Source organism: Saccopteryx bilineata, chromosome 2, assembly GCF_036850765.1.
Source record: "Saccopteryx bilineata isolate mSacBil1 chromosome 2, mSacBil1_pri_phased_curated, whole genome shotgun sequence".
NCBI lineage: Eukaryota > Metazoa > Chordata > Mammalia > Chiroptera > Emballonuridae > Saccopteryx > Saccopteryx bilineata.
The window spans coordinates 1,877,506-1,893,070 of record NC_089491.1 but is presented as its reverse complement, the minus strand read 5'-3'; the positions used below and the strand labels follow the sequence as shown (position 1 = coordinate 1,893,070).

Sequence of the window (15,565 nt, the reverse complement as noted above, 5' to 3'; positions counted from 1 at the left end):
TGTTTTACAATCAGCTTCAAAAGGGGGAGGGGACACTAGCCCTCTCTGTGTCCTGGGATCTTCCCACAGCTGCTCCAGCCAGCACCCCCCTACCCAGGAGGCCACTGCACCCTCATAGGCCACCCCTTCCTCAGCCCAGCCACCAGCCTTGCCCCTGCCAGCCCTAGGTGTGCACACACGGCCCACCCAGACGTCAGGGGCCCATCTGCCCACTGAAGACCAAGACTGGTGCTGGCCTGACCTGACCCAGAAAGATCGGAAGCGTTATGCTACACCCCCTCCCCTGCCCCGGACTACAGGGTCCCCCGGACTACAGGGTCACGGACAACAAACACCTGAGTGCCATGAGGAGCCAGGGCAGGAAGGAGGGGACCGGAGCCCCAGGCCTGGCTGCACTCGAGAATCCTGGGGACCTTGAAACACACCGACATCTCTTCTCCCCCCTGAGAAGACGAAGCGCCCTGGCCGGCTCGCTTGGTGGGTTAGAGCAGTGGTCCCCAACCCCCGGGCCACGGACTGGTACCAGTCCACGGGCCCTTAGGTACCGGTCCGCAGAGAAAGAATAAATAACTTACATTATTTCCGTTTTATTTATTATATTTAAGTCTGAACCATGTTTTATTTTTAAAAAATGACCAGATTCCCTCTGTTACATCCGTCTGAGACTCACTCTCGTCGCTTGTCTCGGTCACGTGATACATTTATCAATTAATTAAAAAAAAAACAACAGCAAAAGAAATGGACAAGTCATGCTGGAACCTCTGTGAGAGGAGGCCAGGATGGTTTGTTCGTTTTCAGGGGACAGGAATGGGTCAATGTCAGCACAGCCTGCCCCACCCACCACCCTGACCCCTGACGATGGCACCCCGGTATCTCCGGAAGCAAGAGAAGGGGGACCTGACCCCGCGCAGTTGGCCTGGGGCGCACAGGGCACGGGCCTGGGGCGATGCCCGGTACCTGAGGTGGCCCCTGGGGAAGAAAGCAGTCCCTGGACACGTGTCCCTGTCCTCAGCAAGCCAGGCCTGCAGTCCCCACTGCCACGGGTTCCAGGGTCCCCAGCCAGGGCGGGCGGCTTCCCTGAGCAGCCTGTGTGTGGGACCACCCTGGGAACCTCGTCTCAGCCCCCCCACAGAAGCAGGGCAGGAAACCCAAAGTGGCTACATGCTGCTGCCCCCCCCCCAATTCTGCTTCTTGACCTGCACCATCCAGGGCTGCCCAGGCCTTAGGAGGAAGTCTCCAGGCCCCAGGTCATCAGGACCCCTGGTCCTTCCTCTCCCTCGAGGCCCCTGGGCCTGGGAAGAAGGTTCAGTAAGAGGGACCACAGGAGAGGCCAGAAATCTCCTGCTTAATTTGCGAGTGAAAAAGCTTCTTCGAACCCACTATTTAAAAAAAAAAAAAATTATAATTGATTTTTTAGGAAGAAAGAGAGAGAGAGAGGGGCGCTTGCATGGGGGGTGGGGGGGCAGAGGGGAGAAGCAGAAAGCCTCAACTCATAGTTGCTTCTCCTTAGTTGTTCATTGGTTGCTTCTCATATGTGCCTTGACCGGGCAAGCCCAGGTTTCAAACCAGCGAGCTCAGCATTCCAGGTTGACGTTTAATCCCCTGCGCCACCACAGGTCAGGCATCTTGGAGCCCGCTTGCCAAGGCTGCCCCATCCCCCACTCTCTAAGCCTGGGGAAGAAGGAGCCCCTTCCCCAGCCCCAGTCACTTCTGGCTTTCCTGAGGTCTCCTCCTTGGCCCCAGCTGCCCAGGTGGCAGGTAGCACAGGGGTTGGAAGCCTGGGCAGTCTGCTTGCCCTGTCTGCCCTGTGGACTAAACGAGAGTGCCTGGGTCTGGAGTAGAACTGGGCAGCTGGGCAGACCCAGCTCCAGGGAAGACACCCCCTCCCCTTGTCCAGTGCCCGCCCCCACCCCATGTGGCCTTCCCACCTCCAGTGCTGCCCCTTGGCAGAAGGGCGAGGGCTTGCTCCCAAGCCAGGGCAGGGCAGTCTTTAGTTTGGGCGTGGGCCTCGTTGGCAGAGACACGGGGCTGCTACGGAGGGCACACAGGCAGTGTCTCCCGGAGGAATGCCCGGCTGGAGGCCCCCAGTCCACCCCTGGGAGAAGAGGGGGCATGTGATGTGCAGAGCCCTGTGTCTGTGAAGTCAGGGGAGGGAGTTAGCAGCCCCCTCTTCCTTCTGTTAGGATCTGCTCCTCCAGGCTTGCTGCTACTGTGGAGACATCTCTGCGGCCTCCGGGCACTGATCACAGAGAGAAGTTACCCCCGGCTCTGAGGAGTGCGGCCTGTTTCTGGGAGGAGGCAGGCCAGGGAGGTTCCTAGCTGCAGCTGCCTAGGGCCTGGGCTGGCTGTCCCTCCAGGGCTCACAACAGCATCCCAGCTGCCACCAGTGCCCTGCCACAGGTGAGCCAGGCAGGGCTGACCGGGTCAGGTGTGCAATCTGGCACTGACACCCCCACTCTGCCCACTTTCCTGGGCCTCCCTGGCAAAGGCTGCTTCTCTATCACCTCCAGGTTTTCTGCCGTCTTGTGGGTTCTCCGGAATGAATGCCCTTCGTCTAGCTAGGCTCCTCTCCACCATGAAGGCTCCCCTCTGGCTTCCATCTACTCCAGGAAGGCCTCCAGGATGCCAGGCGGGGTAGATGCCCCTTGTGCCGCGGCGCTCATCGCCTGCCCCGTGTTGGAATGGGGCAGGCTGTCTGTCCCCAGTGCCAGGCCGTGAACTCTGGTTTCCTATAACGTGGCAGGCATTTTGGATGCCCGGCGCTTTAGCCCGCCTTGGCACGGAATGCCCAAGTCTGGCATCGACGCAGAGAAATAAATCATGCGGAAGGAGCACGTGGGAAGGCTCGGGAATGCAGGGGTGCTAGCAGCGGGTCTGCCTGACCCGCATGGTTTGCGGGGGCACCACAAGTGGGAGGCGCCAGGGAAAGGGTAGGACAATGAAGTGACCAAGGAGCGTCTCAGAGGCGTGTCCGTCCTGGGGGTGGGGGCGAGCAATACGTCAGGCCGCGGCTGTTGTTCTGTTGGGGCACTCAGAGCCTCCTTCCCAGAGGCTGCGGCTGAGACCACCATCGCTCTAGGTCAAGGGCCCGGGCAGTCAAAGCCGGGGGTATATAGCGTCGGTCTCCCCAGGCTTAAAGCTGAGACCGCGGGGCTCCTGGGGGTGGAGCTGCGGGGCCAGGGTCTCCCAAACTTGGCTCCGACCCCTCCTCCCCACGTCTCCAAGCTCAGCTCCCCGCCGGGGACTGCACCCCGCAGTCCTCCCATATCCCCAAAGAGCCCTCGCCTCCTCAGCTATTGAGATGCAAATGGTTTCCAATTGTCTCCGGTCCAGCGCAGTCAGCGCCGGATCCTTCCGCAGCCCAGAACCAAACTTTTGCTCTCTGAAAACTTTCGAACGAGAAGTAGTCCCTAGGGCCGGTCCCCGAGCCCCTGCACCTTCGCGGTCCCCAACCCGAAAGGACTCGGGCCCGGGGCGCGCGCTCGGGCCGGAGAAGGTGCAAGGCTGGCCGGGGCGCGCGGAGGGGCGCGGCCAGCGAGAGGGAGAGGGGTGCGGAGGGATCGGCGGGGGCGGGGCGCCGAGGGGCGGGGCCGGCGGGGCGGGGCGGGGCGGAGCGCACGGCCGCTTGCCCTGCTCACTAGTTCCTCGGCCGCGGGAGGGGACGCAGGGGTGCGGGGTGCCGGCTCTTACGCGGGGCAGCGAAGGGACCAGCCGGGGCGCGGAGCCCGGGCTGAGTGGCCGCGAGAGCCCAGGCGCTGCCCTCCAGCCACGAAGGAAAGGGAAGTAGTGGGCCGCCGCCGCCCGTGGGATCTCCAGGCGCGCGCGTGTGTAGCCGAACCGCACCGGCCCGGCGCAGGAGACCGCCACCGGGCGCGGCGGGCAGCCGGCGGGGCAGGCATGCCGCCGCTCCTGGCGCCTCTGCTCTGCCTGGCGCTGCTGCCCGCGCTCGGCGCACGAGGTAGGCGCCCGCCCACAGCGAGCCCGCAACTTTCTTCACCCTTGGAAACTTGAGCGGCGCCCTACGCGCGCGTCCCGGGTGTCTAGGAGCCGGCGGCCAGGGTGGGAAGAAAGGGGGACTGGGCGCTACGGGACGGGGGAGGGTGGGATAGGGTGGGGTGGGGGAACAGCCGGAGTCGGGGGGCCGGAGGAGAAGGACTGAACCTCCCCTGCGCCGCTTGCCCAGTCTGGGTAGACTCGTGGCTCCCGCTCCTGGAACCGGTTTGAAGTCGGGTTTGAAGCCCGGCGTGGCGCGCTGGGAGCCCCCGGAGGCCCAGTCCTGGGCTCGCGCCCTTCAGTAGCTGCGCGTGGGGCTCGCCGCCGGGGCGGGCGAACTGCCTACCACTTTTCGATTTGAATCGAGTCGGTTTTTTTGGGCTTCCTGTTGCTTTGGGGGCCATTTATCTTTTTTTCTTCGTCTCTGGCCCGCGCCAGGGGCGGATGTTAGGGCGCGGAGTGTGGGGTCCGGGACGCCGCGTTCGCCTTCACCGAGCCGCGCGGTCCGGCGGGGCGCGAGGTGGGCCGGGTGTACCTACCCGGTTATCCGAAGTTCGCGCAAAGCCGGACCAAGGGGCGCAGACCCAGGATCCAAGGGTCCCCGGGCTCCTAGCCGCCCTGCCCGCCCAGTGTCCCTTTCCCAGGCCGGGTCGCAGCCCCCTATCCTGGTTCCGGACAATTTTGGGGGTGGGGGCGGGGTGGAAGACTCAGCTGTGACTGGGGGGGACTTCAACTTTGCGGAGTTCAAGGTTGGAAATATTTCCGGAGTGGGGAGGGGGCGCTCATTCCTCTTCACTTCACTTGGAGGGGAAATCTCTGAGGAATCTAGTGGTGACTAATTCAATTTCCCTAAAAGTTGGAGGAGAGAATTAGCTCCCAGCTTCCAGAAGATAGGGTTCCATGTCACGCCCTGTTCCAGCTTCCGCGAGGGGCTTAATTTACACCGCCCTGGGAAGATGATGGGGAGAGGAGGAGCTTGATTCCTTAATCTCTTCTCGGGAGTGGGGTCAAATTCCTCCCGAACGGGGCATCTTCATCTTTCTCCCTGGGGTGTGTGTGGGTGGGTGCAGCGCTGAAGATGCCCGAGGGAGCAGGTATTGGGTGTCCTTGAAGGCGGGGCCAGGTCCCCAGGGTGCAGTCCCGCTGCCCCAGGAGGCGGCCCTGGCACGACAATAGCCTGCTCTGATTGCTCGGCCGGCGGGCGCTTTGTTGGCAGGCGGGGCGGCTGGCCTTGCAGCTGTCGCATTTTCCCACGATCGGGGGAGAGGAGTGTGGCCACCCCCCAGCGCCGCCCCCTCGCAGAACGTGTTTGAACAGCAAGACAATCCTGGTGGCTGGATAGGGCCAGCCGGGCTCCCCAGTGAAGACGGCGGGGGGCGGGGGCGGGGGGGGGGGGTGCGGAGTTTGGAGGAGTTAGCTCAGGGCCTTCCAGGCAGTGAGCAGGACCTGTGCACCTGACACCTAGGCAACTTGTTTCCCTTCCCCCCCCCCCATTTCAACATTCCGGGCAGAATGTGGAAGCCCCTTGGGGTTCATGCGAGAGTTTCCTGGGGCCCCTCCGGGCCCCCCAGCAACCCCATTATTATAAGGCAGAGCCTCCAAGGTGAACGGTGGGCCATGCCCCTGGGGGTGGACCCTTCCTGGGGGGAGGGGCAAGGGCTCTGGGGCCTCCGAGGCTGACCTCCCCTCTTGCCCCGCCCTAGGCCTGCGATGTTTCCAGCCCAGCGAGACCTGCTTGAATGGCGGGAAGTGTGAAGTGTTCCCCAACGGCACTGCGGCTTGCGTGTGAGTACGCGTCCGCGCCCCTGCGGGACCTGTTGCTTTGTGGTAGCAGAGCCCCTACCTCTGCAGCAGGGCCTGCGGGGAACAGAACAGTAGGCCATTGTCTTCTGGAGATGGCCCAGAAGGCTGGGCACGGTCACGTGCTACTTTTATTGGACAAAGTCTGGCAATTACTTAATCACCCGCAATTATGCTGCGTGTGGAGCTGGTCTGGCCTCTGGAGGCTGGGGCACTCCTTTGTGGGTCTTCCTTGGGCTCTCGGGGTGCCAAGTGGGAATTCCTGGTTACCCCGTTTCATCTTAAAGCCCCAGAGAGACAATTGACCTGCCAGGGAGGCTGTGGACCCTTTATAGAGACCCCCAAGCCACCTCGCCAGCCCCAAAGCACCTCTCCTGGGCAGGTGATAGTCCTCCCCCAGACTGGCTGTGCCTCTCAGCAAGAAATTTACGCCTCTTTTCAAAGTCAACCCCACTCTTCTCCGCCCTGTGCCATCCCTCCCTCGCTTGTTCCTCTGGCCTCAGGTGGGGCTGAGGGGAGAAGTTAGACCCAGTCTTATTGGCTGGTGCCCTGTTTCCTCTGGTTGGGAGCGAAGGGGGTGGGAGTACCTGCCGGAAGGTTGGTTTCCATCCTGGCATCTGCAGCTCTGACCTGCTCCCCTGGCCTTCCGGCCCCTGGCCTTTCCAAACCTTGGGTCCTCAGCTGTGTGTGCAATGGGTGTGTGTTGGGGGTGGGAGGGGGTGGGGGTGTACGCACATCTGCAATCTGCCCGCCTGGGAGTCCCACTCCGCCTCAGGGAAGTTTTCCTTCTGTGACCGATGCCCTTCAACTTGAATTCATCCCTGAGGGGAATACTGAGGAGGTGCTGGCTGGCTGGCTGGCTGGCTGGAGGCCGGCCCCCCCTCCTTCCCCTGGAGGCTGCAGAGGAAGAAGTGGCTCCCCAGCCCTGCGTCCATCCATCCATCCCTCCGTGGGGCACGGCGAGCCTTCATTCCAAGTGCTGAGGGCCCATCCCCTTGACAACCCCCACCCAGCCAGTGGGCAAGCAGCCCCCCCACCTCCTAGCTCCCCCCCTGCCCACACTGAAGCCAATTAAGCAAGGCCCAGGAACAGTTGATTGGACAAAGTGGATTGTGTCTTTGTCAGATGCTAATGAATGCGCATTTTTTTTTTTGTTTTGTTTTTGGTTTTTGCTTTTGGGGGGGGGGGCTTTTTCTGCTCCTCCTTCAGAAAGCCTGACCGACGCTTGATGCCCTAAATCTTGTTTCCTTCCATTCAGAGACCGACAGCTGGGACTCAGTGGAAGTGCAGTGGCTATTGTTGGGGAGGCGGATTAATGCTGTGTGATTAATTATGCGTGGCTTCCCAGAATGCACAGCTCCTCCTGCTGTAGCCTTCCTTCGTGGTGGTGGTGGTGGTGGTGGTGGGGGGCAATGAGAGTGCCTGTGCTTTCTGCGGAGGGTTTGGAGAAGGCAGGGCAGGGGGGGCGTGCTGGGGTAAGTGGGGACAGTGTCTTCTCAGTGCCAACAGCGAGTAGGGACAGCCTGAGGAAGCTCAGAGGAAGTTGGGGTGATCCTGGGCAGAAGCCCATACAGACTCTGTGTTGCCTGGGTCAGAATAGGGGCGGCTGCCTTGGGGTACAGGCTGCTGCAACCCCTCACGGGCATCTGGGGAACAGAGCAAGAGTGTGACCTCCCCCTGCCACCCCCCCCCCCAAGCCTGGGCTCCTTGGGAACCCTGCCAGCCCAAGCCAGGCCACACGGATCAGTCAGGGTGCAGGCCTTGTCTCTCTGCCCCGGGGGCCTGGCGCCCCCTCCTTCTTGGCGGGAAGCCTGCCTCGGTCTGGCCTGGCGCTGGGCCGAGCGCGGCCCACAGAGACCCCATTGTGCACACCCCACAGAGCCACTTGGAAGAGGAACGGAAACGGCGTCCTCAGAGGCCCCGCCTCGGGCGGCAGGCGCTGCGTTGGAGGCGGGGACCAGAGCCTGGGTCGGGCCCCCAGCCAGGTCCAGGTGTGGAGAGGCACACAGGTCCCGGGTCACAGCGCCGTTGGGGGGGGGAGTGCGGCCACTTGGGGGCAAAGGGCCCAGCTCTCCCTCCACTTCTGGGGCCTGTGCCTTCTGGCTCGCCCAGCCCTGCACTGTTTTCTGGAGGCCCCGGGAGGTCTGCTCGTGCGAGAGGGGCCCGTCTTGTCCGGCTCTCTCCTCGAAGGTGCCAGGGCACACAGCCTCCCGGAGCCCACCGACCTGGGGCCGTCTGGAAATTCTTCGGCTCTGCAGGTTTGCTGGCTCTCTCACGGGCAGGCCGTGGGAAACGGGTGTCACGATGCCAGGCCTGTGAGTACCTGGTGAATCATCTGTTTCCACCCAGAAAAGAAGGAACCTTCCCCAGCAGCCGCTAGTCAGGTGGCTGCAAGTCTCAGGATGGGAAAAAGAGATGTGCAGATAGATGTCTTCCTAGGAAGTCCCAGCGGCCTGGAGGATGGGCTCTCTGCAGGTCCCTGTGCGTGGAGCGGAGCGCCCCCTCTGGACAGCCGCGCTGTGTGTGGTGGCCCCTGGGGCGGGGCAGGGAATCTGGCGGCTTGCAGGCAGGCAGAGGCGGGGTCACTGGAGCCTTCTGCCCACCTCCGGCCTCTTTGCCAACCCCCTTGGTGCTGAAGGAGGACACTGAAGTGGGCCTCCCCTCTTTTCTCCTGGAAGCTCTGTAGGGCCTGTGTGTCCTTCAATGAGCGTACATTCGTGGTCCAAAAGGCTCCTGGGGGCTGCCAGGGTTCATTCTGGGAGGCGAGGCCCCCAGGACGATGAATAGACTTTCCCTGCCTGCGAGAAAGGCAGAATTTCACTGGGTATTCTCCAGGTGGTCATAGCACCGGGCTGAGCCGCCCGGCCCCAGGCCCTGGGAGCCAAGTCCTGCTGGCTGGCCGTGGTCATGGTGGGCTTTAAGCTTTGATCCCTCCTTGTGTTTCATGCCTGCCTTTGCTGCCCCCAGCTCCGTGGCCTTGGGTGACTGGGCCACCCGAACTCACTCTGCTGTCTGTAACGTGGGTCTCGTCCACCCGGGGCGTGTAGGGGTTGTGTAAACGGCCGCAGACAGTGGGTGGGCCCGTCTTCTCCATTGGAGCTGACGGGCTGGTTTCAGGATCCTCATTCTCAAATGTTTATTTAGTTGGCTAATTCGGAAAACCCAAGAGATGCTTGCTGTCTGGCGGGCTCTCGGCAGGGGTCCGGCCCGGGAGGGCTCGCCCGGCCCCAGGGTTTGCCACCCAGATGGCTCTAGGCAGCAGCCCTCTTGTGCTTCCTGTCTGCAGATGCTCTGGGTGCCAGCTTTGTGCTGGGTCCTTCTCCGAGCATTGGCACGGCGAGCTCAGGTCAGACGGCCTGTGCCTGCCTGGGGTTGCCTTTCCCGTGTCGGGGTAGGGGAGACGAGAGCAGTGGCACCCGGCTGCCTGGCAGGGCCGAGCACGGCGGGTGGCAGCTCCCAGCAGCCCTGCACCGCCACAGGCCTGGGGTCAGGCACGGGAAGTAAGCAGGCACAGAGAACCCGGCGCAGACTGGTGTGCGGCCCTGCCTCTTTCTTCCCTGGGTTCCCAGCCACTGCCCCGTCCTGCCGTCCGGCCAGCACGCCTAGCCACTCCTCAAGGAAAGGGGGCTGAGACCGTGACTTCTGGAAGTGACTTTGGGTGGGAAGCCAGTGGGCCAAGCCACCAGACTTGGAGGCAGGAGGGGTGGAGGTTGGGCCTCCCCGGCTCCTGGTCCGGCTCCTGGTCCGGCCGTGTCCGTGGAGTCACTTGCAGTCTTGGGCGAGGCTGGGGGAGGGACAGGTCAGTAATGCTCGGCCTTGCCCTTGGGCTGCGAGCAGAGAGGTCCCCACTGGACTGCCTCTGTTGGTGTCCAGAGCCAGCTCCGAGGACGGACGGACGCGGGGGTTAGAAGAACAGACGTTCCAGCGCAGCGTCTGTAACTAGGAACGTCTCACCGGCTTCCACTGTCGGGGACACGTCAGGGAACGCGCCTTCGTCAAAAGAGAGGCACCCTCCTGGGTCAGGCCCCGCCTCTGAGCGGCAGCCAACCTTTTTTTTTTTTTTTCCATTGAAAAGATCACGATAATATTTTTTGGAAAGAGAAAGAAAACCGCACTTAGCAGGAAGAGGAAGGGGGGCAGGGCAAACAGTGGACCGGGCGGGGGTGGGGGCGGGGGGGGGGGTGGCAGCTCTACAGGACGGAGGAGCTGGGGGTGCCACCGCCTGGGTGCTGGAACCACAGAGGCTGGGGTGACAGGGGAGAGGGTCCCAGGCAGTGACTGCTCCGCTCCCCAGGTGCCGGGTCACAGTCCGCAGTCCCTCGTTCGTGACACTTTGGCTGGGTGGCCGACGGGCCCCCGCTGGGCAGTGCCAGCCAGGCTGGGCCGGAGGGGCTGTGCTGTCTATCCTGGGGTGAGAAGAACACCTTTCCTGTTTCGTGTCTCGTCTATAAATAGTCAAAGGATGTGGTTTTGTTGAGTTGACGGAGCGTCCTGATTGCTTTCCTCAGTAATGGGACCGGCGCTCCCCACGGGCAGGCGCCAGCTTTCACAGGACCCCCGGCAGGCCTGTCCACTGTTTGCCTGGCTACCGCCCCTCCAGGTGGCGGCTGGCTCTGTCCTTGCTTGTGCCCAGTTTACAGGTGGGCAACACTGAGGCTGGGCCTGGGGGTGGGGACCCGAGGCCAGCGTGGCAGCTGTCGCTTGCATGTATGGGCACATCCGGAGACTTCCAGAGGGTTTTAACGAGCGGTGGCTTCAGCGCATCCCGACCGACCTGGGCCAGGGTGTGTTTAGGCCTGAGGGTTCCCAGCAGGGCTGAGGCTCGCCTCTGCTCTCTCTGGGGGCCGGGGGGACCTAACCCGTGCCCCGCCGTGGAGGGTTCTAGATGCGAAGCCAGCCTGGCTTCGGTCCGATGTGCCCCCACCCCCACCCCAGACATGCATCTCCTCCCTGAGCCTCAGGGTCCCCCTCTGAACCTGAGGGGGTAGGTTAGGCGCCCCTCCCCCCAAAGCTCCCTTCCGGCTAGCTGTGCTCCCTTCTGGCTGCATCCCGGCAGAGCCCGGGAATGGGGGGCCCTGCAGGTGTCCGGGTGGTAGGGGAGGGGATAAGGCAGGTGTGCGCACAGGAGTCGGACCTGGCCGCCGTGCGGTGGGGCTGGTTCTGCCAGTCCGGGGCCAGTTCTGGGCTGTGGTGCTCTCACCACCTGGCCCCCCGGGCGCAGTGGGATGGGGTGCTGGTTGGCACCTGGCGGGGAGCAGGCAGTGATTGACAGGTGCTCCGGAGCAGGGGGCGGGCCAGGGCAGCAGCAGGGGGGTGCCCCCTTTCCCTCCAGGGAACCCCACCCTGCCCTGCTTTCCCCAAATGCAAGGAGTTGATGAGTAGATCTGGAGGGGGGTGCGGGTGGGAGTGGGGAATGGAGACACATACCGGTCTCTTAGTGGTAAACTACACGTATACCTTTGACCGTTTTAGCTGCTTACAGGGTACAGTTCTTTGGTATTTTGTGTGGGCATAGACTTGGGCCACCATCATCATTGTCTGGTTCCAGAATGTTTCCTTACCCCAGGCAGGCACCTTACCCGTTAGGCAGGGACTCCCCATTCTCCCCACCCCTGGTCCCCGGCCCCTGGCAAACCCTCCTCTGCTTTCTGCCTCTGGGTTGCTTGTTCCAGACAGTTCACGTAGGTGGACAGCTCGAACAGCTCGAGGCTCTTGGGGTTTGACCTCCCCGCTCAGCCGGTGTCCAGAGCTCGCCCTCACACAAAGCACGGGCTTCTACCCATCTGCGCCTGCCCGAGACCAGCAGGGACTGGTCCACGGAGGGCACTAGCATCTGAGGGCTTGAACAGTCTTGGACAGCAGTCCAGAGGAAGTGGGTGTGTGTGTGGGGTGGATGTCTGGAGGGCTTCCTGGAGGAATCGGCGCTCATTTCTGGGCCTGTGTGGCCCCCTACCTGTCCAGCAGGCACCGGGCCCTATGGAGTGGGGTATGGTGCGTCCCTTGAGTCAGGCTGGCCTGGCTTGCCTGCACAGGGCTCTGTGCCCGCCCGAGGGCATGAGATGGTTGGGACCCAGGGAACTGGTCTTTTAGGCTTGGACGCAGATGGGGTCCCCTCCAAGCTGCCCTCGGGCTCAGGAAGGCGCCTTGTCTCCTGCTGGGCTCCAGAGCAGCTTGGGGACGCACGACAGCAGGCCCCCTGGTCCGCTGCGCATGTGAATGTTAGCATCAGGCCCCCTCCTCGCCCTCAGCGGCTGGGGGTTAGATGGCTCCCTATCCCAGGTTGCTCTCTGTGCCTCTGAGACCTGTGGAATTCTGGGAACAGAAACCCTGCTCCCCAGCATTTCACCCAAAGTGGTCCCTTCTTGCTGCGGGTGTCCCCCCCCACTGCCTATGGGACAGGAGCATTCTGGGAGATGTAGTACCCTGACCTTCCTCCATTGCTCCCATGCTCAGGGTGGGGTGGGGACATTGTGACTTCAGAGTGAATTAGGTTAAGTCTTGCCCTTTCTTTGGTGTGGGCTACTGCTGCTGCTTTTTTGCTTTTTAAATTTATTTTTTTAGGCATTATTTATTCATTTTAGATAGAGAGAGAAAAAAGAGAAGAGAGAGAGAAGGGGGGAGGAGCAGGAAACATCAACTCCCATAGGTGCCTTGACCGGGCAAGCCCAGGGTTTTGAACAGGTGACCTCAGCATTCCAGGTCGACGCTTTAGCCACTGCGCCCCCACAGGCCAGGCCAGGGCTGCTTCTCTAGTGGGTGCCCGTTGGGTGTGCTGTGGACAGCTCCAAGGGGCCTCTGGCCTCTCCTGCCAGCAGCCCACCCGCCCCTGAGCCTCTGCTGTTCGGGGTCCGATTCCTCCACCTGAGCAGTGGAGGCAGCCTTTTGGGCCTGGAAGCTTCCTGGAAGGAGCGCCTGGGGTCCTGGTTTCACATGGGCCTTGCGGGGGGGCACAGTGGGGAGACCTGGCCTCTGACATCCACGCTGGCAGTAGTGTCTGGGGGCCTCATGCAGCAAGCACCAGGGTGTCCCAGGATCAAGGCAGGCCCAAATGTTGCTCTGGGCCCTCCTTTCAGAGAGCTCATCCCCAAGGTGGGAACCCTGACGCCTGGACACTTGCTGGCTCACCTGACCCTACCTGGACAGGTGTGGGGGGACAGGTGGGCACGGAGTGGGAGCTGCTCTCACCCGTGGGAGGCTGTGCCGAGTCCTAGGTTGGTCCTAAACATTCTCACCAGACCAGTGGTTGTGCTGTGACTTCCGCAGCGCCAGGGCTGAGGCTGGGGCGCCCGCTGGCCTCGCTCGAGTGAGTGGGTGACAGTCTGTCCCTGGCTTGTGCCGCCTGCGTGGTCACTGGGCTGGGCGTCAGCGTGTGTCTCTGAAAGTGCTCGAGTGGGTTCTTTTCAGCTGGGTCAGTGGATCCCTTGTCGACACTGGTGATTTCCTGAACAGACCCCCCCCACACACACAGGTAGCTCCAAAGGCTGGCCTCACCCAGCCCAAGCCGAGGCCTCAGGCAAGCAGGTCCTGTGTGTCATGTTCAGTGTGTGAGTGCGTTCATCCCAGGAGAGAGGGGCTAGGGTTTGAGAAGTGGCCGCAACACAACACGTCTGAGACATCCCCGCCCCGCCCTGGAGGGGGTGGGGGCACCGGCTGGAGGCTGGGGAAGACTCGGACGGGTCCTTCTGCCAAGGTGATGCATGGGCACTGGCTGAGGCAGCAGCTCGCCTCCCGACCCCCCCACCCCCACTGTCTTCTTCATCTTGGTGGTGGCCCGGGGTGATTCACAGCTGAGCCACAGGCGTCTGCCCTGGGGACTGTGTCTTGGGGGTGAGCGGCAGCTAGACCCGTCTAGACCCTTTGCTGGAGGTGCACGCCCCTGGCTGGCTCCTTGGGCCACAGCAGGGCCCGGGATGCTGCAGGATGGACGTGGTGAGAGAAGGGTGGGCGGCGTTGGAAAGACCTGTCCCTGTCTGAGCGGCAGGGACGAGGGAGACGGGTCATGGGCCTCGGGCCTCGGGGACCTGCCTCCCACTGTTTCCTCTCAGTTTCGGTTTGGTTTGCTGATGAGCGGAAACAACAGTTACTGGAAGTGAGAGGCTTGGGGGGGAGAAGCCAGAGTCTTGAGGGTGTGTTTTTCCCTGACAGCTTTTTAGTAAGATGTGCTGAGCTCAGGCCGGGGGGCGGGGGGGGGGCGGGAGGAGGGTGTTCAGGCCTGGCGGGGAGGACAGGTGGGGGCTGTGGCCACACTTCCGCCCCCCGGGGGCCTCTGTCTCAGTCTTCCTCCTTCCACAGAAGGCCTGGTGACATGCCAACCTCAGGGCCTTCCAAGACAGCCTGCAAGGTCCCTCCCCCTCGCCATGCAGGCGGGTCGCCAGGGGGCGACCCCACTGGTCAGCTGTCTGATTGAGAGTCAGATGCGGCAGGCCAGGTAGAGCTGTCTGTCCCGGTGCCCAGCAAATACTAGAGTGGTGGAGCCCGGGTCCCAGGGTCTGGCACAGCCCAGGGGCTCAGCAGCTGTCTCTGGGGTGCACACCTGGGCCTAGGGCAGCGGTGGGGAAGGGCTGGAGCCAGGTGGGCGGCTGCCAGCCTCTGGAAGGGACCGGCTTCCAGACCAACGGGCCTGCGCTAGGCCTGCCCCGTCCTGGGACGCCGCTCCTGTCCCCGTTCCCGCCAGGCCCCAGGTGGCTCCGCCGCGGTCCACGGTGCAGGCGGTGGAGCCACCCTTCCTTTCGACTCACGGGCCGCAGGACCTCGGGCTGCCCCCCCCCACCTCTCCCCGAGCTCCGCCTCCTCCTGGGGGGACAGTGACCCCGCGCGGGAAGCACCCCCTGCGTTCCTGACAGGCGAGGTGTTTCCTCACTGCCCGTGCTGTTATTTTTAACTCTGCGTCCTGTTTAGAGATGACTGTGGATTCACACGAGCTGTAAGTAGTGAGATAGACAGACAGACGTAGGACAGACCGGGTCCCGCGTGCCCGGCTCTCTGTTCCTCCTGGGGGACGTCCAGGTTCCTCCTCCGTGGCCTCACTCAGAAAGCTCTTCCAGAGACCGGTCCAGTCCCTGGATTGGGCCAAGGTCATGCAAGGGCCAGGGTCCAGCTTAAGAACCTTTCACTGTCTCTGTATGGAGAAGCCCCCGGGTAGTCCTCGACCCGGGCTGGCTGGCCCCGGCCCCCCGGGCGTCTCCAGGGGGTGACGTGGAGGCTCCTCCTCCCTCGTCGGGCAGGTGGATGTTGTGTTCTAGTATTTGCTGGGCTCCGGGCAGCTTGGTGGCTGGGCTGGGCCTGGGGAGAGAGCAGGGGATGGGCGTGTGGACAGCCAGGAGCACAGCAGGCCACATGCAAGCCTGGGGGTCCGCTGGGGCGGATTGGGGGCGCTGGTGTGAACTGGGAGAGAAGGCCAGAGAGAAAAGGGGGCTGCTGCCCTAAGTTGGGGGGTGTCCTGGGAGCGGTGGGAGAATGCAGTGTGGGGGGTGGGGGGCGGTCCTCCTTTGGCCAGCCTAGTGTGGGCTCCATTCCCATGTCCCCTATGCCATTAGATGCCAGTGGCCCTGAGGATGAGGGTGGTGACAAGTGTCCATCCCTGGTGTGACTCTCCTGCTGGACAGAAGGGATGCAGAGAAGCTGGGGCCCAGAGATGCCAGCCAGGAGGCTCCCCAGTTCCCAGGCCTCTCACCCAGAACACCCGCTCACCCCGGGTTTTGTGTTTCAGCCAAGCGCGTGAGGATGTAAGAATGCATTGTCTGATTAGGCCCTCCCAGCGGGTCTGGGGAGA

At 62.9% G+C, this 15,565-nt stretch overlaps 1 protein-coding gene across 1 annotated transcript in view; it reads left to right on the top strand.

Moving 5' to 3' along the window:
- Positions 1-3,654: 3,654 nt before the first annotated feature.
- The window catches only part of NOTCH1 (notch receptor 1), a 53,236-nt gene continuing 41,325 nt past the window's right edge, over positions 3,655-15,565 (top strand). Inside the window, exons 1-2 of the mRNA XM_066255719.1 lie at positions 3,655-3,958; positions 5,697-5,778. Of these exons, the coding sequence (XP_066111816.1) occupies positions 3,898-3,958; positions 5,697-5,778 (143 nt within the window). The 5' untranslated portion in view covers positions 3,655-3,897. The remainder of the gene's footprint in view (positions 3,959-5,696; positions 5,779-15,565) is intronic.